General features: G+C 39.0%; 1 protein-coding gene across 5 annotated transcripts in view; it reads left to right on the forward strand.

Moving 5' to 3' along the window:
• LOC140187131 (BAR/IMD domain-containing adapter protein 2-like) overlaps positions 1 to 24,425 on the forward strand; it is a 104,046-nt gene extending 79,621 nt beyond the window's left edge. For 3 of the 5 annotated variants that reach the window (XM_072242104.1, XM_072242107.1, XM_072242109.1), the window contains 8 exons: positions 558 to 710; positions 1,909 to 2,157; positions 10,785 to 10,974; positions 12,444 to 12,645; positions 12,816 to 12,881; positions 16,081 to 16,249; positions 18,405 to 18,439; positions 22,395 to 24,425. In XM_072242104.1, the coding sequence (XP_072098205.1) occupies positions 558 to 710; positions 1,909 to 2,157; positions 10,785 to 10,974; positions 12,444 to 12,645; positions 12,816 to 12,881; positions 16,081 to 16,249; positions 18,405 to 18,439; positions 22,395 to 22,464 (1,134 nt within the window). In that variant the 3' untranslated portion in view covers positions 22,465 to 24,425. Of the gene's footprint in view, positions 1 to 557; positions 711 to 1,908; positions 2,158 to 10,784; positions 10,975 to 12,443; positions 12,646 to 12,815; positions 12,882 to 16,080; positions 16,250 to 18,404; positions 18,440 to 19,546; positions 19,613 to 22,394 lie in introns of all 5 variants that reach the window. The other 2 variants (XM_072242105.1, XM_072242108.1) reach the window with 1 other exon arrangement.
• Positions 24,426 to 26,053: the final 1,628 nt, after the last annotated feature.

Below are 26,053 nucleotides of genomic sequence, written 5' to 3' on the forward strand. Positions count from 1 at the left end.
AAATTAGTTGCCTAGAAAAATGAATAACCACATTCTATAGGATTGTCAGATAAGCTCCTCAGGAAGTTGTTTGAAGATCTTTATGATGGCACAGTTGCCATTATGTTGCTTATGACACTTTTGTATGCTTCTGATCCAAGCAACACTTCTGTGGAGATGCAAGTTGCTTAGAGTAGTTAGGATTCTATATTTTAACACAGCTTGCACTTTGATTGCACTGAAATGGAGCACTTTTGAATTATTTATATTTACATATGGAAAATGCTGCCAACATTTATTATCTGAGCCAAATTCTGATAAATTAAGGAGTCTGACTATTCAATAAATTGATCACAATGGAGCTATTCTATTGGAAACTGTGCCATGTAGTGTTTCCTTGATTAATGTCCGTACACTCCCAAGCTGCAGTTGAAATTCTGAAATATTTAACTGTGCATTAAAAATTAAATGTTATCTAGATAATGCCAACTATCAGCCAGCCCTGGTAATTATAATTGGAAATGTTTTCATTATAGTCTAATTAGTTTAAAATTCTTCCTCCTCTCCCTTTCCTGTAGTATGCAGAGACGATAAGCAAAAAGCAAGTGGATCTGGACAGCTTTGTTGGAAGTGGATACAAAACGGCATTGAGTGAGGAACGTAGGCGGTATTCCTTTTTGGTGGAAAGGCAGTGTACGGTTGCCAAGAATAATATGGTGTACCATAGCAGGGTAAGTATTTTGAAAATCCTTGTATCAACTGCAGTGGTTTTTCAGTAATGTTTGAAGAGGAATAAAGAAAGCAGACAATTCCTTTTTGTTCTGTTTCTCTACTGGTCATCTAATGGTGGGGATTTGTTCTACACATACCAGTAGGTCATTATTTTGTAATTAAATTTACTACTTAAGGTTAGCAAGGTCTCCGTGGAGTTGGTCATCACACCTGAGCTCTGTTGGTGTTTAAGGATGTCTCCTGATCAGGTTAAGTATCACTGGCATATGTAATGAAATTTGTTTTGTGGCAGCAGTACATTGCAATACATATTATAATTTATAGTTTTTACTTTTTAATTTGAAAAATTAAATAAGTACTGCAAAAAGCAAAGGGAATAAGTACTGAGGTAGTGTTCATGGGTTCATTGTCCATTCAGAAATCTGATGGTGGAGGAGAAGAAGCTGTTCCTGAAATGTTGAGCATGTGTCTTCAAGCTTCTGTACCACCACCTTGGTGGTAGCAATGAGAAAACGACATGTCCTGGGTGATCGGTGTCCTTACTGATGGATGCTCCCTTTTTGGGTCATCACCTTTTGAAGGTGTCCTGGAGGCTGGGGAGGCTAATCTGTACTGGGAGAGTTGTCATCCTGCATGAGATTATTTAACTGAGTACAGGCTGTGATATGGATTCTTTCCATTCTACTTGAGCATTAGTATTTACAGAGTGTAATGTGGGAGTAGTTCCACATAAGCAATGGAGAACTCCTGTAGTTACACTAGTACCCACCTTTCATAAAATGTTACTGTTTCTTTGCAAATGCATCTTTACCTTAACAAAGAACAGTGGGGCACTGAACAGGCCATACAGTCCACAATATTGTTCTGACCTTGATGCCAGTTTACACTAAGTGTCCTCCTAATATGTATAGTCCATATCCCTCTATTCCCTACGTAGTTGAATGTCTATTAAAAGCCTCTTAAACTCCACCAAATTGCCTGCTTCCACTACTATCCTGCAAGCTATTCAAGGCACTGACCTCTCAAGGACCTGGTTAATCCTGAAGAACGATCTCAGCCTGAAACATCAACTATATATTCCTCTCCATAGGTGCTGCCTGATCTGCTGAGTTCCTTCAGTATTTTGTGTGTATTTACCCTAAAATATTTTACTTTGGAATTGTTGATTTCACTCTTTAAATTGGTTTTCTTTTATAGGGCAAGGACATGGTAACACAAAAGCTTCCTGGTTGGCAACAGGCTTGTAGCGACCCATCCAAAATTCCTGATCACGCAATATCATTGGTGCAGCAGATGTCCTCTGGCAACGGAGGAACACTTGCCTCTGACCCTGCTGCCGCTGCCAAATCGGGGATGATCATCTCCGATCCCATTCCTGGTGCTAAACCTCTACCTGTACCACCAGAGCTTGCACCCTTTGTTGGAAGCAATATGGGTCACAATTCTGTAAGTAGCAATTATTATTGTCAGTAATATAGCTGTACGGCTCTATTATATATGCAGAGTAACTTCTATATTGCCAAATAATCTGCTGTATTCATTAACTAGTTGAATTATGTTCCCATTATGGTTTGATAGGTACCAGTATCATCTCTCAGACAAATAATTATCAATTCAAGTCGCTTCTGGAAGCATGAACTTGGAAATATGGCTGATTTCCCCTTGTGCTGCAGATGAAATGTTAGACTACCCGATCTCTAGTCAGCCTGGAAGACCCCCCCCCCCCCCACACACACACTTCACATTTCGGCTTTGAAAAATAGAAAGTCAAGTCAAGACACTTTTTATTTTCATTTCGACCATAACTGCTGGTACAGTACACAGTAAAAATGAGACGTTTTTTCGGGACCATGGTGCTACACGAACAATACAAAAGCTACACTGAACTACGTAAAAAAAAAAAACACAAAACTACACTACACTACAGGACTGCGTAAAGTGCACAAAACAGTGCGGGCATTACAATAAATAATAAACAAGATAATATGCACAGTAGAGGGCAGTAGGTTGGTGTCAGTCCAGGCTCTGGGTATTGAGGAGTCTGATGACCTGGGAGGAAGAAACTGTTACGTAGTCTGGCCGTGAGAGCCCGAATACTTTGGTGCCTTTTGCCAGATGGCAGGAGGTAGAAGAGTTCGTATTAACGGTGTGTGGGGTCCTTCATAATGCTGTATGCTTTACGGATGCAGCGTGTGGTGTAAAATGTCTGTAATGGCGGGAAGAGAGACCCCAATGATCTTCTCAGCTGACCTCACTATCTGCTGCAGGGTTTTGTGATCAGAGATGGTGCAATTTCCGAACCAGGCAGTGATGCAGCTGCTCAGGATGCTCTCAATACAACCTCTGTAGAATGCGGTGAGGATGGTGGGAGTGGTGGGAGATGGACTTCCCTCAGCTTTCGCAGAAAGTAGAGACACTGCTGGGTTTTCTTTGCTATGGAGCTGGTGTTGAGGGACCAGATGAGATTCTCCACCAGGTGAGCACCAAGAAATTTGGTTGCTGTTAACGATCTCTACGGAGGAGTCGCCGATGTTCAGCGGAGAGCCTGTGTCCTCCTGAAGTCAACAACCATCTCTTTTGTTTTGTTCACATTCAGAGACAGGTTGTTGGCTCTGCACCAGTTCATTAGCCTTCCTCAATGTACTCACCAGTATTTATCCTCCAAGCAGAATCTCTAAGCCAGATCGTTTGGTCACTATCACATTGCTGTTTCAGTGTTATAAATTCCTATTTTGTGGTGACATTTTTTAAAATGTTTTTCATTAACTGTAAGTGCTCAGGATAATTCCAAAAGGATTATGAAAAATCATATATATTTTTCCATGTTGTTTTTGTCCTTTGGCTCAAGGAATGTTCAGTATGATAGCTTAGCGGTTAACGTAACATTTGACAGCGCCAGCTTTTAAACATTCTCCCCTGTATATTTTGCTGTACATGTGACAAATAAAACTAATCTTAATAACCCAAACTACTGGTTACTCATCAGAAAGGCTATTGACCTGAGACACAAACATTTTTTTCTCTTTCTGACTGGCTCATCTAGCACTTCTTTTTAAAAAATAAATAAATAAATAAATAAATTCTGATTTGCCTATTTGCAAATGGACCACACCATGTCTAGGCAATTTTGTAATTGGGAAAGTAAAACTGACCTAATCTTATCAGTTTCAAATGAGTATCTTGCTGACTAATAAATTCTGTCAGTAGTCTCATCACCTCTTTCCACTTATGCCTAACATATCAGGAAGCTTCCAAGAACCTAGTGAAGTAGTTTGGGGTCTGGTGTTCACTGCCTGACAGGATGGAGGAGATAGAAGCAGACCTCACATCTGTATGAGTAGCTGACCCATGTAGTTATTGTCCAGCAGCTGGAAAGTAAGAGTAGCCTAAATGGCTTCATTTTTGGCTGGCATGGACAATGGGTAGAGCAATAGCCTTATTCCTTTATCCTGATTCTACATGGATATGTTTAATGCATAATGAGAAATATAATTTATGAGAGTCTACTTGACTTATCATTTTCTTTCAAGAATTGTTTTACTTTGGAAGGTGGGTTTCCTCCTGGGTGGCCCAGTTTCCTGCCACATTCCAAAAAGACCTACGGGTCATTTATGGGTACGTTGAAACTTGGGGGCTGCCTTCTCGGACTGTGTTGGTCATTGATGCAAAATGACTCATTTCGCTGTATGTGATGCACATGTGACAGTGCTAATAAATCTAATCTTTAGGTGATCATAGATTATTTTTCCACAGAGTTAGAGTTATACCAAGAGGTTTTGTTGCATTCCTTATTAGATAGAAATGAGAGTGCTCCCCAGAACTTGATTATTAAATATTGTTATTAATGTCAATCCCCACATAATTAATCTGAATACAGCCCAACCTAACTCAGTAACCTCCATATTTTTGATGCTTATGAGGCCTTGACAGATCCCTTTAGAAAGGGTTATGAAACGCTGTGACAGATTGTTTCTGTATTTAAAATGACAGTTATAAACATTTAAAATCATAAATACCGGTCGTAAAAACTATGCAGGTAAAATGTTGCTGGTTTCTTACTCATTGAATGGGAGAGTATTCATATACAGACAGAGCTGGAATATAGATTCATAAAATATAAATCAGTTAAATACTTAATGATATGTTTGTCAAATTATTTATGTATTCATATACTTTCCAACTTGGTTCCTTTCTTAAACTATAGCTAATCATTACCCCTGGAAACTTATGTTGGAGTTTGGCTTCTGGTATTTTCTTTAGTGGGAATTGAATAGCTTTCATACACGAGTCTATATGCCCTTTTCTACCTCCTAGAAAGGACTAAGGCATATTAATTGTAATTGCTCAGAATTATTCTGAAGCATCATTCATTCGGGTGAAATTCATGATGTTGGTGCACCATGATAGGATTTGTTCAGTAAGGCCATCTTTTATGATAAGTGGATACCTCTCATCATACTCTGTCAGGTCATATCTGATCCTCCTTCATTCCAGGGTAAAATGTCTGGTCAGTCTAACTCTTCCCCAGAACTAAAGTCCTCCAATCCAGGCTACATCCTAGTGAATCTCTGTACTTTCTCCAGCGCAATCACATTCTCCCTACAGTATGGTGACTAGAACTACACTCTCAAGTATTTTGTAACATTGCAAATATATCTTGTGCCCTGATCTATGAAGACAAGTGTGTCGTACATGCACAGTTAAGGACATAAAGTTGCTGTGCGATCATAAAGATATTTCTGCAGTGCTTTTCATGTATTGTGTTTCTGTATACAGTGGCCACTTTATTGGGTACACGTGTTCATTAATACAGATCTAATCAGCCAATCACTTAGCAGCAACTCAATGCATAAAAGCATGCAGACATGGTCAAGTGGTTCAGTTGTTCAGAACAAACATCATCATAAATGGGAAGAAATGTGATCTAAGTGACTTTGACCATGGAATTGGTACCTGAATGGATGGTTGGAGTATCCAAGCTGCTGATCTCCTGGGATTTTCACATACAACAGTCTCTAGAGTTTACAGAGAATGGTGCAAAAACTCCCCAGCAAGCGGCTGTTCCTTGAGTGAATGAGAGAGGTCAGAGGAGAATGCCCAGTCTTCAAGCTGACAGGAAGCCAAATAACCACATGTTGTGACAGTGGTGTGCAGAAGAACATTTCTGAATGTACAACAGATTGGACCTTGAAGTGGATGGTCTAACGTACACTCAGTGGCCACTTTGTTAGGTACAGAAGGTGTATATCCAATACCTCTTGCAGTGATATCACTATTACGTAGGAAGTGCAGCAGCCAGTTTAAGCATAGTAAGCTCTCACAAGCAGTACTAATAATAGACAATTTATCTTTATAAATGTTGCTTAAGGGATGAATATTTCAATACAGCTAGGATAATTCCTTTGCTCTCCTTTTGAAATACCAGCCCAGGATCTTGTGCATTATTTAAAAGAGCAAATGAGATTTTGAATTTATATCTCACTTCTCACATCCACTGCACTTCGTTAGATTATCAGACTGCATTTCTGATGAAGGGGCCTAAAACAGTAAGTCTGTTTTTGTCAGTGTGGGTGATGTCTGACCTGAGTATTTTTATTTCAGATTTGCAGCATCTGCTGTTTTTTGGCTTTTAAGCTTTTTGTGCTCAAGTCCCAGGGGCGGGGTTTGAATAAACAACTTGGGAGTTGAGGATGCTACCAACTGAGCTGTAACTAAAATTACTGATTTTTTTTTATGGGAAGCATTTTGCTTTTGGAGAAAATTGTATGCTAAATGTCAAATTAAATCTATTTACTCTGTGTAGTTAACTGAGGATGGAGGTCAGGCAGTGTGTTAGATATTCATGTAGTCTATTTTAGTCACTGCTCCTAAATTTACAACTTGGATGCAAGTATTTTAATGTTCACCTCTAAAGTTTGAGTATATTCTAGCAATTCTCTAAAGTAGTTCCCAAAAGGAAAGGTTAGGCAATTTCCATATGGCATTAATTAGTATTACTTTTCAAAATGTTCAGGGAATTGCACCAAAGCCATTACCTAGATGTATGGATTCCTGTGAATTAGGCGTTGCATGTCATTCAAATGTGCTTCACTGTTTATATATAGAAATTTAGAGCTGCTCCTGTAATGAGATAAATTGTCTGCTGATTTTGAACTAGGACTTAAATAGCAAGTGCGTAGGTGAGTTTTTCAGCACTTCATATTGCTACCCCTTATTCGCTCTTATAATAGAAAAATCTCAATGGAACATGGTGATCTTTTACTTAAACTCCCTACCCTTGGTGATGAATCCTTTCAGTTATATGTTGGCTTAGTCCAACAATTTTTTTTAATCAAGTGCTGCTTTAATGTTGCAGCAAGGGAAATAACTGGCTTCATCCGATTTGAATAATGCCTCCCATCAGCTAGATATTGACTTGCAGTGACGACAGACATCAAGTGTCTGAGTCTAAAACCGATCAGGAAAGTAATTGCATGATGATACCCTTGGCAAGGGGAAGGATTTTCAGGAGATTTATCAATCTGCACATACTTTTTTATTAGAATATAAAGCACCCATGAATGAAATTTTTCACTCACTGTCCATCTAAGCAGTTTTGTTGAACACTTCCCAGACAGGCTGAGCACTGAGAAATTGAAGTACCCTGTGTTGCCTTTCTGATTTTATTTTACCTAAAAATAAATAAATTCAGACAAAAATTTAAGTAGATTTGTCTTGCTTTAGAACACTGGAAATTTCTTTCAGATTTAATATGTACCTGGATTTGTCTGAAAACTATGTTACACACAAAAAAGCTGCTTTAGCAGCTGATTGGGTCAGGAGGGAAACAGGAAACTGGATAGTCGATGTTTTGGGTTAAGACCCTTAATCTGAACTGGAAAGAAAGTGAAATAGTTAGTATGTTTAAAAAAAAAGTGGAGAAATGTGACTGCAGGTGAAAGGTGGATCCTAGTGAAGGAGGAATGATGTCAGAAGCTGGAAGGTGATAGGTGGAAGTGACAAGAACTGAAGATGATGCAATATGATACGAGAGGGCAATGGAGCATGGAATAAAGGGGAGGAATGTGGGGGAGGGCAACCAGTGGGAGGAGTGGATGGCTGATGTAGAGTTATGATGGCCAGTTGGATCAGGAGGAGATGAGAAAAGACAGGAAAAAGAAAAACAAGGGATGAAGGGAGCACAATTACTGGAAGTTTGAGAATTCATTATTCATGCCACCAGATTGGTGGAATGTGAGATGGTATGTTTCTATATCTAAAATTCAGTGGCAGTATTTTCGTTCTATCACTACAACATTTGAGTTATTTAATTGTTTCTGTTTTAATGCAGATAAGAATGAGTGAACATATCTTTTTGATTGAAGTGAGCATAATTTGATTGCACGTTTCAGTACTTGGTATTTTGCAGTTAGTTGATGGGAAAAAGTAATATATTGCAGAGTGATTCACTGGCAATGTGTATAGTTGACTCATTATGGATGTGGTTTATTATAATAAATTAGAATAAGCTACAAAAGGTATTTTTCCCTTAGATTCACTAGCTTTGTTTTGCACTAAACAAATTTAATGATAAATTTCTTAAAGGGAGGATACCAGATTTCTTGAAAGTTGTTCTGGGTTTATATTCAGTTCTGATCCACTCATTATAGGAAGGATTTGGAAGTGCTAGAGAGCTTGCAGAAAATATTTACCAGGATCTGCCTGGATTGGAGAGCATGTCTTATGAGATTAGGATGAGTGAGCTAGGGCTTTTCTCTCTGGAGCGGAAGAGGATTGACAGGTATACAAGATGATAACAGGACAGCCAGAGACTTTTCCTTGGGTTGGAAATGGTTAATATGAGGGGAATAATTTTAAGATTGGAGGAAAGTATGGGGGGAATAGCAAAGGTAGTGTTTTTTTTTTACACAGAGTGGTAGGTGCATGGAACACCTGTCAGGGGTGGTTGTGGAGGCAGATACGTTAGAGACATTTAAAAAACTCTTAGATATTCACATGAATGATAGAACAATGGGGACCTATGTAGGAGGGAAGGGTTAGATTGGTCTTGGAGTATGTTGAAATGTGGGCACAACATTGTTGGCTGAAGAGGCTGTACTGTGCTGTACTGCTCTTTGTTCTATTTTCTCAGTATTGCATGAAGAGCTGGGCCTATCATTCCCCTTTTTCATCCTGCACATTTGATCCTGTATCAACAGTTATTAAAAACAGGATAGATTTTACAACTTGATAACAGTGCCAGGTGTCAGAGTAAATTGGTAAAGTTGCAGATGAATAGCTGAGGTTTGAACTCCATTCTCTAGGAATATTGCTGTGACAGTTTGGGCTGCACAACACTAATTCTTCAGGATGATGTCAGGCATAAAATATAATACAGGGTAAAAATTAGTTGAGCTCCATTAGCAGAGAGAGTACAGGTGATTTAATTAAGATCTTTAAACATGAGAGCCAGGACAAAAGGCGCACAAACTAATTCCTTTGTGTGGTTGAAAGGTCTAGAACCAAGCATTGAACTGGAATAACAACTGATGTGCAGATATGGGCACTGAGTTCAATGCTGACTGGCAACTCCCACAATGCCACTGGTGCCAAACTGTATCCGTCTCAACTGTTCCTTTGGATTCATCAGCTGCGTCGGGAGGAGAGACATGCTGGCTTGCTCTCCATAACATACTGCCCTGGCACGCGTATCATGTCGACAGCTGGGATGCAACATCCATGGTCGACCTTGAGGGCTCACTGCAGATGTGGGACATGTACAATACTTAAGTGTTCAACTAGAAATCACTTCAGCAGTCAAGACTGGGAAAATGGATGTATCAGACAAGGGATTATGTGATGTTGATGTGAATAATAAACACTAGCTTGCATTAGTTGGTTAAAAGGCCAGTTTCTGTGCTGTAATTTCCATGTAGTATTGAATCTTTTGGATGAATTTTATGGTAAAATAAATGGATGTTTAAAAACAGATTGTTTCAATTACACACTATATAGTGATTTTATAAGGAGAAAAATTTACTTAAGGGTTTGTTTAGTTAACTGTTGTTCGTCCATCATCGACGTCGATGAGGATCTCAACACCAGATGGTGTTGAGACTAGCGCATGATTTGGATTTAAGTGAGGGAGAGTTGCGCAGCGTTAGCCTCACTCTCTCTTCCCAATTCCCATCTGGATCAAGTGTCTTGTCCTGCTCTACACGTTCCACGACGATGCAGAGACCGCCTTTCTTGACCGTTGGACTTTCCATTGGTCTCGTCCACTCAATCCGCCGGAGTCTGTCTTCACATGCTGGGATAGGCAACTCCCTATCTGACCGACGGTTTGAGACCTGTCGGCTACCCTCACCTGGTTTAGCCGGCTTGTTGAAGCCGTTGCCTGGGGTGTGGCCGATGTTGCATGCAAACAGCTACGGGGAGCCACAGGTGAGAGCTGAGTGCCAGGTGGGGACCAAAGGTGGACTAACTGCCTTGATAAGGACGCGACATGTTCCCCCACCAGAGGTGCTACCCCTCCCTGACACCCCATATACAGTAAATCCATTTTGAAGTATTGCACTTCAAGTGACTGAAGATCAGATTGTCATAAAGTTTTCAAACAGTTAACTTTATCTGGATTCTCGCAATATTTGACATACGCTAGAATATTATTTAGAGAGACAGCACAGAAATCAGCCCTTTTTGCCCCCAATGAGCTTGAGCCGCCCAATTACACCCAGGTGACCAATTAACCCAATAACAGGTTTACCTTCAGAATATGGGAGGAAACACAAGCATCTAAAGGAGACCTATGTTATGGGGAGAGTGTACAAATTCCGTACAGACAGTAGTAGAATTAAATCTGGATCTCTGTTGCTGTAATGGCATTAATGTTAACCATTACAATATAATGCCGCCCCCTATCACTGAGGGTCAAGTCATGAAATCTCTTCATTACAAATGAAGATAAATAAAGGAATACTGCTACCTCTGGACTTTATCATGCAGTTCTATGGATTATGTATTATATATTTTGAAAAAGCCAATTTATTTTCACAATATCAGATACTGAGTAATTATTCTTGTTTCTATTTCAGCGCATGACAGGCCAGGACGTTTCTGTAGTGCCTAATGGTGACCTATCCAACTCGCATCAAGTGGGCTACCAGCATCCTGCTCAACTGAAGCCACCGTCACCACCCCAACTTCCCAAGCAGCAGGTTGAGGTCTACTCCAACACATTGCCGACACGAAAAGCAATGCCCTTGAAAGCCACCCCTTTGTTAGGTAAGTGACCAACAATCTAGACATTGCCTAATACTTAGAACAAATATTTAATGTGTTGCCAAGTGTACCTTGAACAACAGTCATGCACTGACTTGCATGCTATTTTAGTCATAAGCAGTATTTAACAAGGCGTGGACCTGATAACAAGTAGTGCAAAATATACTTAACTCTTACACTCCTTAACACACTTGGGCAGCAAGGTGCAAATGAAAAATGCTGTTTATCACCTACAATCAAGGCAATCCAGTGGCAGTTGAACTTCTACATTTATGGCACAAACTGTTACCACTTCAGTTATAATCTAACCACTCACTGCTGTTAAATTTTAGGTTCCTCCTGTTATAAAACTAGCTGCATTTAATTCCTTTGCATTGCACCTTGCTGTGGTGATAAGACCACAAGACATACTGTTGGAGCAAGTTAGGTGTTTCAGCCTATCAAATCTGCTCTGCCATTCCATCATGGCTGATTTATTAATCCTCACTACACCATTCTCATGACTTCTCCCTGTAACCTTTGACACCCTTAATAATCGAGCACCTAACAACCTCTGCATAAATATACCCAATGACTTGGCCACTACAGCCTTCTGTGACAATGATTTCCACAGATTCACCACCGTCTGGCTAAAGAAATTCCTCATCTCTGTCCTAAATGAAACTAATGAAGTCATTATTTTTTCAACAGTTGACTCTCCAGTATGGCAAGAATTTTAAGATGTAGTTTGATATTACTTCTCAATTTTTTACCAAAGACTACTCAATATATTTTGGGCAGGGAGAGTTTAACAGATAAATGACACACTTGCCCTATGCATGATGGTACTTCTGATATCTTTGTGCTCTACTTAAGTTCATAAAGTAGGGTTTAATTTTTGACAGTGTTTAAAATAAATGGATCTACAGTCCAACTAGATGGAGCATTGTGATATTTTGGCACCTCACAGGATCAAGACTGCTGTTTAAAAAGTAAATGGTAGCATTAATAGTGTTATTTTGAATCTGAAATTGAGACCTGAAAGTGAAGGTATTCAGTCACGCTCTGTTAATATATTTTTAATTGTAGATTCAAGATTATCGATACAGTACTTCTGAAAGTATCCCTTCTACAATGCTGCAGTTTTTCCACTACATCTCCATTCATATGATTGCTGTAATTATTACCATTGCCTTTGCTGTTTCCCAATCTGATCTCTGCATGCTGTAAATCTTTTGATGTCCAAAAATCTTAGCCTTAAACTAAATAATGGAGGATTGCCCGTCACTGAGGTAGACCACCCCGAAGATCGTCTGTAGAGGAATGTTTCCTTGTCTCGATCTGAATTGGTCTGTAGTTCCAGGTTTAACACCCTGCAGCTGGGGTTGGGGGAGGGGAGTCTTTTGGCTCCTATCTGTCAAACTCTCATGTTAAATAAGAGACTGTTTCTATACTTTGTTCCCTGTGTGATGTTATCTTGTCTTGCTCTTCAGCCGAGAACAGGACTTTGCCCCGGTCAAGTTCAATGGCTGCTGGGTTGGAAAAGAATGGAAGGACCAAAGTGCAAGCTATTTTTTCACATCAGGCAGCAGGCAACAGTACGCTGCTAAGCTTTAGTGAAGGCGACGTCATCACATTATTGGTTCCTGAGGCCAAGGATGGCTGGCATTATGGTGAAAATGAAAAGACACGAATGTAAGTAACCATGTACTGTGCATTAATGTTCCTGTCAAGTCCAATTTATTGCTCTTAAAGTCAAATGACTATGTATTCTGAGGCATTACCAGCTGAACTTTTGCTTGCTGGAATTGGAGACGTCTTGATATTTCTACTATTGAGAAATTATTCTGTCATTCTGCTTGCAGGCGTGGATGGTTTCCCTTCTCTTATACCCGTATAATGCAAGGTGGAATGAACGACATTTTACATAAGTAAGTGGCTATCTAAAAATAAATTGCATCTTTGGAGATGTACTATATTCTTTCTCTATTTTCTCCACACTAGCCCAATGTGGTTTTACTCCTGGTGCCCCCTCTTGTCTGCATTTCACATTATTCATTGGCCAGAGGTGTGCCTTTTCCTCTGAGTACAACATTAAATAGGCTTTTCTTCTATGGAAGGTGATTTCCTTTTCACTGTGTACTGCTAAATCTTGTATAGACCATAACAGATGTGTCCGCTATCTTCATGTCACAAAGCATTAATAGTCCAGTGTGCTGTGCTAACATTAATGGTAATAATTAAGCTTCATGGTTGTACTAGTCTCGATGATGACAACTTTACACCTAACATCTTTTTGAGCTGTTGACTTAGTAGATTGAATGAATATTCACTTTCAAAGATTTAATTTTCTAATAACTTCTGGTCTGTGGCTAAATTTTCATTTCCTATGCATTTCCACTGCTAATTGGGCTCTGCTCTTCATGCTTATTCTGGTGCAAGTGTCAAGTTTAAGACCTAAAAAGTGGAATAATTGAAATGTTTTATAAAAAAAGATTGCTACGGCTTCTGTACTAATTCATTAGTTTGCATATCATGTCAGAAGTGTGTGTCTTGTTTATCTGCAAAGCAAGCCTTGTCTTCAGTTTTTCTGAGCTGCCAAATTTCCTTTTCGATTTTTTTGGCAAGCCTTTTTAGAGCCAAAAGCAAAATGCTGGAGTCTTTCGATGTGTCTGGCATCTGCAGAGGCAGAGGGATGGTTCATGTTTTGGGTCGAAACTTGATTCAGTGACTAAACCTAAAACGTCAACCATTCCTGTGTTTTCACAGAAGCAGCCTGACCCTGCTCCAGAACTTTGATTTATGCCTCAGTTTACTGCCTCTCCAATCATTTTTGGAACCCTTTTGTCTCACATTGCTACCTTCTGGTACTTTTTTAGCATGGATGGTACATCCATGGATTTAAACTCGCAAAGCTATTTCAGCACCATCTGTTATATCCACCTCACAAAGCAAGTACTTCTGTGGATATTTGTTCAAATAGCTTTTATAATTCTACATTTTTAAAGCACTTGATCAAAACCTTCTGAATAGTTAAAAGAAAAGTAGCTTATTATTAGCTCGTATCCAGTTGATCTAGAAGCAGGTGAAAGTTGTTCTACTTATCCACCTTGGACCAGTATCCTTGGCAGAGGGCCTGTTCCTCTGTGACTGTGATTGCCAGCCTGTCCATTTTGTTTCATTGCATGCATTAAATCCATATTTGCTTCATTCATTGAGGGTTTTGTGTAAATGAGCATCTATTGTGCTTCATATAACTGCTCGAAGTTATGTCAAGCTAAGTTCTTGGGAATCATTCTATATAAAAAAAGCTCTATGCCTCCTCCGCCATCCAAGGGCCATTTATTTTGAGTTCAATTGAGTAGATTGAGACGACACTGGAATTGGAATCATTTGGCTGCATTTAAGAGTTATTTGTCATTTTTAAAATAAATCTGTGACAAGTGATAATTTCTCTTGCACAATTTGTGCTCATTATGCTAGATTGCCAGCTTACCAAATGGCTTGGTTTATTGATTAGTTTGACTTGATAATGAGTTGATGATGCTGGTCAGCAAACAGCACTCAAATCAACACTACAATAATGGCTAAGCTGGGACTTTTTAAAAATCCATCTTGGCATTCTGCCTGAACAAGCGTTCCTAATAACCAGTGAAATAATATAATTATAACGCAAATGAACTAACTGCTGATAGAGTAGGATGAACATCAGTGGAGGCACTGATGGTTTTCCTACTCAGGCTGCTGCAAGCTTATTAAGTAATCACCTCTTTCAGATCTTCACACCTATCTATACCTAGAATCTGTTTTTAGCTATTTCTGTCTGTACTTTTAATTAGACACTTTAAGCTTATTTTTAAAAGTACGTTTTCTTCCCTGAATAAGAATTTTTGTGGAAAATATCCTCCTTGGTGACTCAGCCCAGTTTACAAAGTGAATATTTTTAGCAAAGCCAACTTCAAGTATGTGGAAGATCTGCCAATGATGTAGAGCATTTGGTGTACTTCAAGTCTTTTTCTCATTAAACATGGGCTCAGGCTGGAAAGTAATCTTGAAGCATAGAACCAGCATTAATCCTACTGAACCTCTTTAGTTAACACTGTATATACCTGCTATTAAAAAAACCAATAAAAGTAAAAATCCAGTTTTAAATAAAACTTAGATACCTATATATTACACCCGGTAATTTTGAAGGGAAACCACTACTATAATATGGGATTTATGACAGCCACTTTGCACACACCAAGCTCCCACAGTGTGTTAATGACCAGATCATGGGCTAGGTTCCACAAACTTGGAATCCTTGCCCATAGTTAGTCTTTGCATCTGTATAAGCTCTGTATTGCTGGCTGAAGCAAGCTTGACTCCAGCAGCCTGGTCTGATGGCATTTTGTCCTCTGAAAATGCACCGAGGAATCTCTTCCCCTGAAATACCTCAGAAGGCATTGGTAGCTCCCAGCTTTACCACTCATGGGAGCTGAATGTTTTTTTTGATCATTTTAAAATTTCATTCAATCATTAAGTACTTTTCAAAAATCATCAAAATGACTAAAAGCATCTTAAAAATTAAAAACAAACTTCATAATTATTTTTTGAAAAATAGGAACTTAGCAACCCTTTACTTATCTGCCAGTCTACAGTCCTCATTGAAATTGATGTGGTGCAGGATTAGCAAAGTCTTTCATTGACTTGTTTTTTTTCTTCCCATAATAATTTCAACAGGTCCTCCTTGTACCTCATGTGGAGTCTAGCAACACAGCAAATTGATCAGCAGATCTAGGGATAAATATGGGGTATGACTTGAAGTATTGCAATGACAATCTTTGATCTCCACAAGAGGAAGCAGGGCAGTCACACTCTGATATGTCACTTGCAATATGGAACACCAGAAATGCCACACTTCCTCAGTTTTGTCATTCTACCTATTTGTGATTAGGCAAGTCTTGAGCACACAGTCGGGATCCATTTTCCATAGTGGACTTTATGGGGACAGTTGTACGTTTCAATGTTTAGCTTTGATAATCCTGCACCATTTCACACATTCTGTTTGTTGCTTTCTCTCACAGTTAAAAGGGTATGTTTGAGGAATAACTAGGTGTTTAATAAGTGTGTCCTTGTTTCTGCCTACAGTTTGAACCATGCAAAAAGCAGCAGCACAGGGAACCTTCTACAGAAAGAAGATCTCTCCATCCCTCCACCTGACTACAACTCTTCTTTAAGGATGACTTCTCATCCTACATCCAGTACAAATGCTTTTAAACCCAGGCCCTACAGCGTGGCACTGCCAGGTTTCTCACAGGTATTTAAAACTATATACTGATTCCATTTTAACACTAAACAGCATCTGTAATCCATTATACGTTCTACCAGTTTTAAATTCCATGGATGTTCTGGAGGAAATTATGAACAGTAAACTTGGCCCCATCTGTCAACAACAACTAAAGTTTGGGCTCTGTGATTACTTTGGACACTACCCATTCAGCAAGCATGACTTTTCCAAATGCTTCCTCCTAGAAACCACTATACTGGTTTCTGAGTAATTCACTGTACTGTAAACACTTTAAACCACTCTTTTTATAGGGCTCTTTACGTTGTAAATTCTTATGCACCTTTTATTCCATATCCATACTTTAATGCCCAAGTTTATTTTAATTTAATTCTTTATTCTGATAATTGTTGACTGTTGCTATATTTTGTTGCATGTCATGTCAACATACAGAGGAAATTCCTAATATATGTAAATGGCGAATAAAGTTACAAACACCTGCTTGATGCTGTAATCTTTAATATCATTTGCAAACAAACAAAAAAGAAGCTCTGAATTTGAAGTCTTCATCTGATGCTGTCTCCTCAACTTGTTGAGGGAGAGTGTTTCACTGCTGTTTGTTCACAGTAGAATATAGTGGGTGAGCTGCCAATTCCCTTTGTTAAAATGCAGCAACTACTAGCTTGAACTGTTTCTAGATTTTTGCCAGTTAGCTGGAGTTTTATCCGTAAATTTGAGAACATGTAATAGACAACTTGTTGTGCAGACAGTTGCAGTCCCAATAATCACTTTGATCAATTTATACTCTGCTGCAGGAAAAGTAACTGATGCAATAGTATATTTTCTGAAATAGCTTCAAAAGCGGAAGTTTAATTAATACTACAACTTAACGTTTAACATAAAACCCATTGCTTTGACACGTACACACTTGTGTTTGTAAACATTGCCAAACATGCACTCAGTGGCCACTTCCTTTACCTAATAAAGTGGCCACTGAATATATGTTTGTGGTCTTCTGCTGTAGTCCATTAACTTCAAGGTGCAACGTGTTTCACATTCAAGGATGCTTTTCTGCACACCACTGTCATAATGTGTGAGTTACTGTTGCCCTCCTGTCAGCTTGAACCAGTCTGGCCATTCTCTGACCTCTTTCATAAAGAAGGCATTTTCTCTTACAGAACGACCACTCACTGGATTTTTTTTGTTTTCACACCATTCTCTCAGTCTCTAGAGACTGTTGTGTGTGAAAATCCCAGGAAATCAGCAGTTTGAGATACTCAAACCACCCCACCTGGCACCAACAATCATTCCACAGTCAAAGTCACCTAGATCACACTTCTCCATTCTGAACCTCTTGACTATTATGCATTGATTTGCTGCCATGTGATTGGCTGATTAGATATTTGCATTAACGAGCACCTAATAAAGTGGCCACTAAGTATGGGCAACTAAATGCATCAAATGCTCTGAATGTTAATATTTTGCAGCTTTTTCTTGAAAAAGAACTAAAATATCAAAAGTCATCTTCAATCACCAGCCTTCTTTAAGAGATCAAGCAGTACTTGAGAAGATCTTTCACTTGCAGTCTAAACAGCAGAGTTATTCAATCAGTAATGCATAATCCAGCAGGAGATTAAATTGCTCATAGCTGGGTTTCAAATAAATTCACATGAGATTCAGGCTGAACTTCAGGGCTTTAATTACAACATCGTAATCCCACACACAGCAACCTCTATACACCGCTCAAACCTCTAAATCCAAGTTTTTAGGTCATCTGCTTGTTATGTATTTAAGCAACAACTTCTATATGGTAACTCTTGCGAGACTAACCGGATGGACTAAAAAGGCCTCTTGATACTATTAAAGAGCCGTGAGTTCTCCCGATATTCTAGTCGGCATTAATCTTGAAACCAAAACAAATGACAGACTGAACATCACATTACCATTTGTAAGGACTTTGTTTGAAAACTGGTTTGTCTATGTGATAATGCAGTGTGGTGGATTAGCTGGTGGGATGCAGTATATGAAGGCTAAAGCAATATTGAGCATTGCAGAGTTGATGTCAGTTCTGATTCATTATTAATAAAAATTGTTAATGCAGTACATTTGTAAAAGGATAATTGATTGTAAGCATCGATAGTGACATCTAGTGGCCATTCCATTAATAATTTTATCTTTTTCTCCCCAGGGTATGGATTTTGGTCAGTCAGGACTATCATTGAAGTAAGTTTCTTCTTTCTTTTAACTTTTTGTATAAAAACAATTTACTGATGCACTAACTCTTAACTAACAATGACTCATAAGTTGAATATTCCCTGTGTTGACTTCTCAAGAAAATGAAATAAGGGATCCAAGCAGCAATTCAAGGTTGGGTAGAATTGAGCTCAGTTTTTGCCCAAAAGAACAGCTTAAGCAAACTATCTACCCAGTCACTGTGTCAGCTGTCTCTTCTGGAAGTGCAAATGCTTCATTTTATACTGCAAGTTTTGTGGCAAGCTTTAAATGTTCCTCAGTAAAATTAGCAGAGCATAAGTTCTCCATTATCAAAATATGTGGTGTTATGACTAGAATAGTTTTCTGTTGATCCTTTCTGAAGATTGTGGCTTTCAGACATGGCTTGACCTTTCAATTGTTTGGCAGACAATGATGGAAGCATCAGAGATGAGCCTGATCCTGTGCTTCTCCATGTTTAAGTTAGGAATTTATTCCCTGAAGCGCAGGAGAATGAGGGGAGATTTGATGGGGGTATACAAAATTATGAAGGGTATTGACAGACAGAGGTTTTCTCCCCACTGCGATTGGTTGAGACTAGAACTAGAGGTTGTACGTAGGTTAAGGGTTAACAGTGAAATATTTAAGGGGAACCTGAAGGAGGAACTTCACTCAGAGGGTCGTGTGAGCGTGTGGAACAAGCAGCCAGCAGAAGTGGTGGATGTGTGTTCGATTTCAACCTTTAAGGAAAGTTTGGATAAGTACATGGATGGGAGGGGTCTGGAAGGCTATGGACCAGGTGCAGCTGATGTTAAATGTTCAGAACAGGCCGAAGGGCCTATTTCTGTGTTGAAGTACTCTTACGTATGTGCCTTCAATCTTCTCGCTGACTCCTGAATGGTACATATGACTGGCTAAGTTTCCTATTCCCTGATCCAGTCGACACTGGGCACCCATTGTAGTCCCAACCATTTGGTCTGCTGCTTATTGACCCATATCCCTGTCATTATTTATGATAACTGTTTGGAAATGTTGATATGTCACTATTGGGTTTAGTTTGATTTCCCTATGATTTTTGCACTTAAAAGGTACAAACAATTTGAATTTTTTTCATTACAGTTCTGATGCTGAAGTTGCAAGGTTCTGAATTTAAACTACTGCCACATTTAAGGCCTCTCTAGATTAGTAAGTTTGGCATTTCAGTATGCCAGTCTGACTTTCATCACCTTGTCTGCTAGTGGTGATAATCACTCATTTCCCACTGTGGCTTTGCAAATGGGCAAGTTCTGTCTCACCTTCTCCACAGTTCTGAACTGCATCTGTTTCTGTGTCTCATGCTGGTAAAAGAAGGCCCATTTTGTTGAGATGTTCGAAATGTGTTAAGTTAAATGTAATAACTATGGAACAGCTCCTTCAATCCCATTTATTTCATGTGTAAAGTTGTCAGAATTTTAATGGGGTCCTTTCAGAATCCATCCTGTCTTCTTTCAGACTTTGTAACTGTGCAGTATGCCAGCGGTGCTGTTTTTTCCTCCAGTGATTGGCAGAAGCTTTATTATTTTGTGGTTTGGCTGGTGTTTACTGGCTTTTCTGCCCTTTAAAGAAATCCCCGTCATTCACTCTATCAAGACCACCCATTAGGATTGGAAGCAAAGCTGGCTTTATGATGCTGCTAGTCCACAACATCCACGTGGCCATGACAAAGAATAGTACCATAAATGTACTCAGTAGTGCAGTGGCTGCGAAGTCGTAAACACAAGAGATTTTCTGCAGATGCTGGGAATCCAAAGCAACACACAAAATGTTGGAGGAATCCGGCAGGTTGGGCAGCATCTATGGAAAGGAATAAAGAATTGGTGATTTGGGCTGATACCCTGATCGGGACTCTTGAAAGGTCTTGGCCCAAAATATCGAGTCTTTATTCCTTGCCATAGATTTTGCGTTTTGTGTTCTTCCAGCAATTTGTGTGCGCTGCAGAGTCATTAAGAATTGGCAAGAGAGAACTGCAGGTTAATGGACCCAAATAGAAGATCAAGTGCAAAATTGGATTTTGGAACAAACTCGGAAGGGTTGAGTAGCCAATTCCTGCTCCTTTTTCTTGTGTTCGTATATAAAGCTCTGCCTAACCTATTTCTCACCTAATAACCTATTTAATTTTGTACGTATTCCTGTTGGTCCTTGGTTCTGCTCACTTCAGTGGCTTAACGTGTTGCAGAAATCGGTTGATGTTTCTCTTGTCACCAACACCACTTGTCTACCTTAAGGATTGCTTTGCTGTTCCCCAATCACACATAAGCTGCTTTGACTCAGGGCATTGATTCACCCTGGTTCTGTTCCATTGCTGACACTCTGTCTGCTGACCTCCTGTGGCGTGTGATTTACTTGCTGATGCATTTTATTCCAGTAAGTTACTTACAGTTGTGTTACCATTTCAGCTTGACAAGAGCAGATGTGCCGCATATGAGTAGAGATTGCATGCAGTAACTGCGGTTTGCAGTCTGACATCATGTACTCACTGATGACTCGCAGAAAATCACCATTAAACTATTTTTCTTGGAGTTAGTGGTTTATAATTTCCTATCTAGACAAATATATCAGAAAAATAGTTGGTGTTGAAACATTAAGCATTTGAATTATATTTTTTCTAGTTATTTAGTCATTTAAGTAACTGGAAAACTACCCCTTCCTCTCCAGAGCAACACACACAAAATGCTAGAGGAACTTGATAGGTCAAGCAGCATCTATGGAAATGAATAAATGTCATCATTCTGGATCAAGACCCTTGATCAGGACGGGAACAAAAAGGGGAAAGAAGCCAGAATGAAAAGGTGGCGGTGGGGCGTAGGGGAAGAGTACAATCTAGAACGTGATATGCAAAGTCATGTGAGGGGTATGAGGGTCTCAGGCCAAACTATCAACTCTTTATTCCCCTCCATAGATGCTGCCTGACTTGCTGACTTCCTCCAGCATTTTGCGTGTGTTACTCATTTAGTAATTCTGATTTTCTTTTCTACAAATCTCAGAACAGGAGGGAGTCTAAGTTGGGCAACAGTTTTGTAGTCATTTTAAAAATTTGAATTGAACTGCCTTCAAGCCGACCAGAACTTCCTGTCAAAGAAAACCTTCGGTAACAAATTGATTGTTCATTTCTGACGTTTTCTGCATAATACGATCTGATGCTAAAGTAGAAAGTTCTCAAGTGTGCATCTGTCCTGTCAGGCACCAGGAGGACATGTTGCTGTTAGCAGTTGCTGCACATCATGCAGCCAAATCTGGAGCAGTGCTGAGTAACGTTGAAAATGCATTTATTATCAAAGTATATATAGCGTATACAATCTTGAGATCCATCTTCTTGTAGGCAGCCACAAAACAAAGAAACATTTGAATCCACAAAAAACCCACAGAATAAAGACAGTTATACATCCAGTGTGCAAAAAGGAAAAAAACAAATCGTGCACATAATTTGAAAGCAAACAATCTACAGAAGATGAACTGGAGAGTTCCCAAAAGTGAGTTGACAACCATGCAGCCAGTTCAGCACTACGGCCAGCCCAGAAGTCCAAGGAGCTGCAATCCAATCCAACAGCTTACCCATTCACAGGATAGTGGCTAAGCAAACCTAAGAACATTGATTAGTAAAAGTGTATTTAGGAGAAATAAAATTAGGTCATATTATCAATGTAAAACCTCTGCACCCAAATCAGAAAGTGTAGCGCAGAGAAAACTTAGTGATTTGACAGTTTTCAGTTCAATTGAATTACATTTAATTATCTTACAACCAACTGTAGAAAGGAATTTTAAATGTATACACAGCAGGTCACACCAGCTTCTTGTCCCCAGGAAGCTAAGTCCTACCTGCCATGAGCTCTTGCAAACTGTACTGTCATGGTGCCACAGCTGTGTTCCTCTGAAAAGCCTATCCATTAATCCTCTTTTTTTTCTCTCTCTCTCTCTCTTGCCTCTACAGAGAAGCTGTTGCAAACATCAAGTTAAGGCCAACCAAAACCAATGACAGATCACTTCCTGCAGTGAAGTGAGCACCAACCCCCAGAAGACTCTCATTGTTCACTCGCTGATGGCAAAAGATGCCAAAGAAGTCTTAATCTGAAACTTCATCTGCATGAAGTAGTGACTTTAGACTAGAATTGACCCATCTGAAGACGGTTGCTAAAGTTACAGATATATCCAATGCACATACAGAAATGTCACTTTTAAATCTGACCCATCTTACTTCCAGCTTCATACTTGAGGGATTCTGTGGAGGGAATTGTTGAGTGGTTAGGCTTTTGTAAGATGTTTGTAAATTATGCATGTGTTCAAGAATTAGCAGTTAGTATTTTTTTATTATATACTTTGTACTAATCAGCATATAAAACAATATTTTATTATCTGGCTTTTTGCAGGAGTTGGCTAAAATGTTGACACTTTGTAGAAACTAGAAAACTGAAATATTGCCGGACCAATTTAAAAAGTGTATACTGTGTTCCTTTCCTTTTCAGGGAACAAAAGTGAAATCATAGGATCTGTGTACGAACCAATCTAACTTTTATTCTGAGTTACCTCAGTTTGTTTAAACATTTTAGTGGTCATTATTTGAATCCTTGCTGTCACCTATAACGCTTCCATTTGTTTTGAAAATAATAAGTTCTCTGGTGGTGGCAAGGGTCTGATGAAAAAAAATTATACACTTTTGTAGAACTTTCTGCATTTCCCACTTACATCTGAAGCACAGTGTACATTTGTCAGTTTATTTCACGCCTGTAGTGCTTTCTTTTCAATTTCTTACTGCCAATCAATTGTGGACAGTCAGTCCAATGAGTAAATAAGTCTCTAAAGTTCCTTAAAATGTAGAATAAAACTGTATCCTCAAAGAAATAAAAGATGAAGCGGAGAGCTGCATTTTTTGCTCTTCTGCTGAGTTCAAAGTTCAGAATGGGAGGAAGCCATGTAATTATTGTCCCATTATATATTAACAGCGTTGCTTCAAAATGGGGAGAGAAATTGTGAAGTATTGTTTTTTCCATGAGAAAATGCATTAAACATTTGCAGATGTGGAATTCACACGAGTTGATGGTCACTTCAGTACAGCTGTGGTGAATCACTTGTGTTTTGTAATGGTCTGTGGTACAACGATTGATTAGACACTGAGATAATCAGTATTATTAAAGCAAGATGATACACTCTGTGAATTAGTTTCTTCTAATGAACAAAGTGTTCTGTAATTTTTGAAATGAATGGTTAGTCATATTTTTTAAAAATCTTGTTAATATATAATGCCCCTTATTTTTGTCATATTCCAGAAAATTTTATTTTAGATGTACAATGCTAAAACAATTGAAGAATGGAATGTGTTATCATAACAAAAGGAGCAGACTGTTGACAGACAGTTGGAATGAAGAATTAAATGAAATGTCCAATACTCTGTGGGTAGTTTTTAGTAGATTAGGTAGTTTTAGAAATTTTCTAGTGAATTTAACTGTTCACTTTGGTTTGTTCTCACAAAGTGGTGTAGGTAATAAAGCAGAAATAGCCGAGGTTAAACTCTTGTTGAGAGTGGTTGTTGTGAAGTAATGAATATCCAATCTAACCTGTGCTGTTTCACATTTATATTTATTTTGATAACTTAGCACTTCAAAACTTACCAGCCTCTCTTACTCTGTTCTGTTCTATTGTAAAAGTACACCTACCTGCCATCCCAATGAAGTAAAGCTCCTGTATAAAGTGGCCACTTCTTTTCAGTTCTGCATTAACCAGTCATGCCTTTTGGCTTTATTACAAGAATGTGGTTTAATTTGTGCCTTTCATTCTACATAAGCTTTAAAATGTACTAAAAGTCTTGCTGGGATGGTTGATGTAATCTGTACTGCATTGCAGATTTCTGTAGCTGCCATTTTCATAAATCACCATGTTTTGTGATTTAAAATTACCTATGTAGAGCATATTCCTGATAACAAAAAAAAAATGATTTTGATAGTAACTTATGCAAAATAAAATTGATTCACCATTTAAGAAATGCTTCCCCTGTTTTTGTGTTCCATTATTGAAGCATACCGCTGAAAAGGTTATTAGTATACTGTTTTTTTTTAATGCAAACAACAGGAATTCTGCAGATGCTGGAAATTCAAGCAACACACATAAAAGTTGCTGGTGAACGCAGCAGGCCAGGCAGCATCTCTAGGAAGAGGTGCAGTCGACGTTTCAGGCCGAGACCCTTCGTCAGGACTCCTGGCCTGAAACGTCGACTGCACCTCTTCCTAGAGATGCTGCCTGGCCTGCTGCGTTCACCAGCAACTTTTATGTGTGTTGCTAGTATACTGGTTTACTGTTTTTTTTTATCATTAAATCTCCTGAAGGCTTCACCTCGGCAGTGGACTATGTCTATTTACTCTGCAGATGCGTTAACTATTGTGAGCTGACCATGAAACTCTGGCTTTTTACTTCCCTTTTACGTGCAAGGTTTGACTTTTCCTGGCTACCACCCAGGCAGTTTTGATTAGGGACATCTTGCTGAGATGCAGTTATAATCCAAGTTACGTTATGCACTCAGTGGCCATTTGGTTAGGAACCTCCTGTAACTGACAAAGTGGCCACTGAGTTTATGTTTGTGGTCTGCTGCTGCAGCTCATCCACATCAAGGTTCAATATTTTGTGTGTTCAGAGGTGATATTCTGCACGCCACTGTTGCAATGTGTGGTTATTTGAGTTACTGTCACCTTCTTGTCAGCTTGAACCAGTCTGGCCATTCTCCTCTGACCTCTCTCATTAACAAAGTGTTTTCACCCACAGAACTGCCGCTCACTAAATTTTTTTTTTGTTTTCTGCACCATTCTTTATAAACTCTAGAAACTTGTGCATGAAAAATCCAGGAGATCAGTAGTTTGAGATGCTCAAACCACTTTCAGTGGCACCAACAATTATTCCATGGTCAAAGTCACTTGGATCACATTTCTTCTCCATTCTGATGTTTGGTCTGAGCAACAGCTGAACCTCTTGACCATGCCTGCATGCTTTTATGCATTGAGTTACTGCCACATGATAGGCTAATTAGATACTTGCATTAGCAAGCAGGTGTACCTAATAAAGTGGCCACTAAGTGTATACCACACACTACCATGTACACACTGGCTTTATTTTGCTTTAAAACTTCTACCTGTTATAATAAACAAGTTTCACCCAACTTTCAATTCATTTTTAAATCAGTTTTAGTTTGAAGGAATTAGCTGAAGTAGATGTTTCAAAAAGATAAAAATTAGCTTTATTTGACACGTGCATCAAAACATTGAAACAGTGAAATGTGTTGTCTGAGTCAAGAACCAACACAGTACGAGGATATGCTGGGGTGAGCCCACAAGTGTTGCCATGTTCCTACCCAAACATAGCATGTCCACAACTTAGTAACTTTAACCTATACATCTTTGGAACGTGAGAGAAAACTCAAAGCAGTTGTGGAGAGAGCATGCAGACTCCTTACAGTCAGCAGTGGGGAATGAAACCCCAATAATTGCTGCTGCAAAGCCGCTACTCTTCTGTGCCAGCCAGATTCAGAACTGGTTAGCAAAAAATATTTATAGTGTAGGTACTCAGCAATTCATCGCCTGAGTTAGGTCTGCTACAGCTATTGTCTGT

Source organism: Mobula birostris, chromosome 24, assembly GCF_030028105.1.
Source record: "Mobula birostris isolate sMobBir1 chromosome 24, sMobBir1.hap1, whole genome shotgun sequence".
Classification (NCBI taxonomy): Eukaryota; Metazoa; Chordata; class Chondrichthyes; order Myliobatiformes; family Myliobatidae; genus Mobula; species Mobula birostris.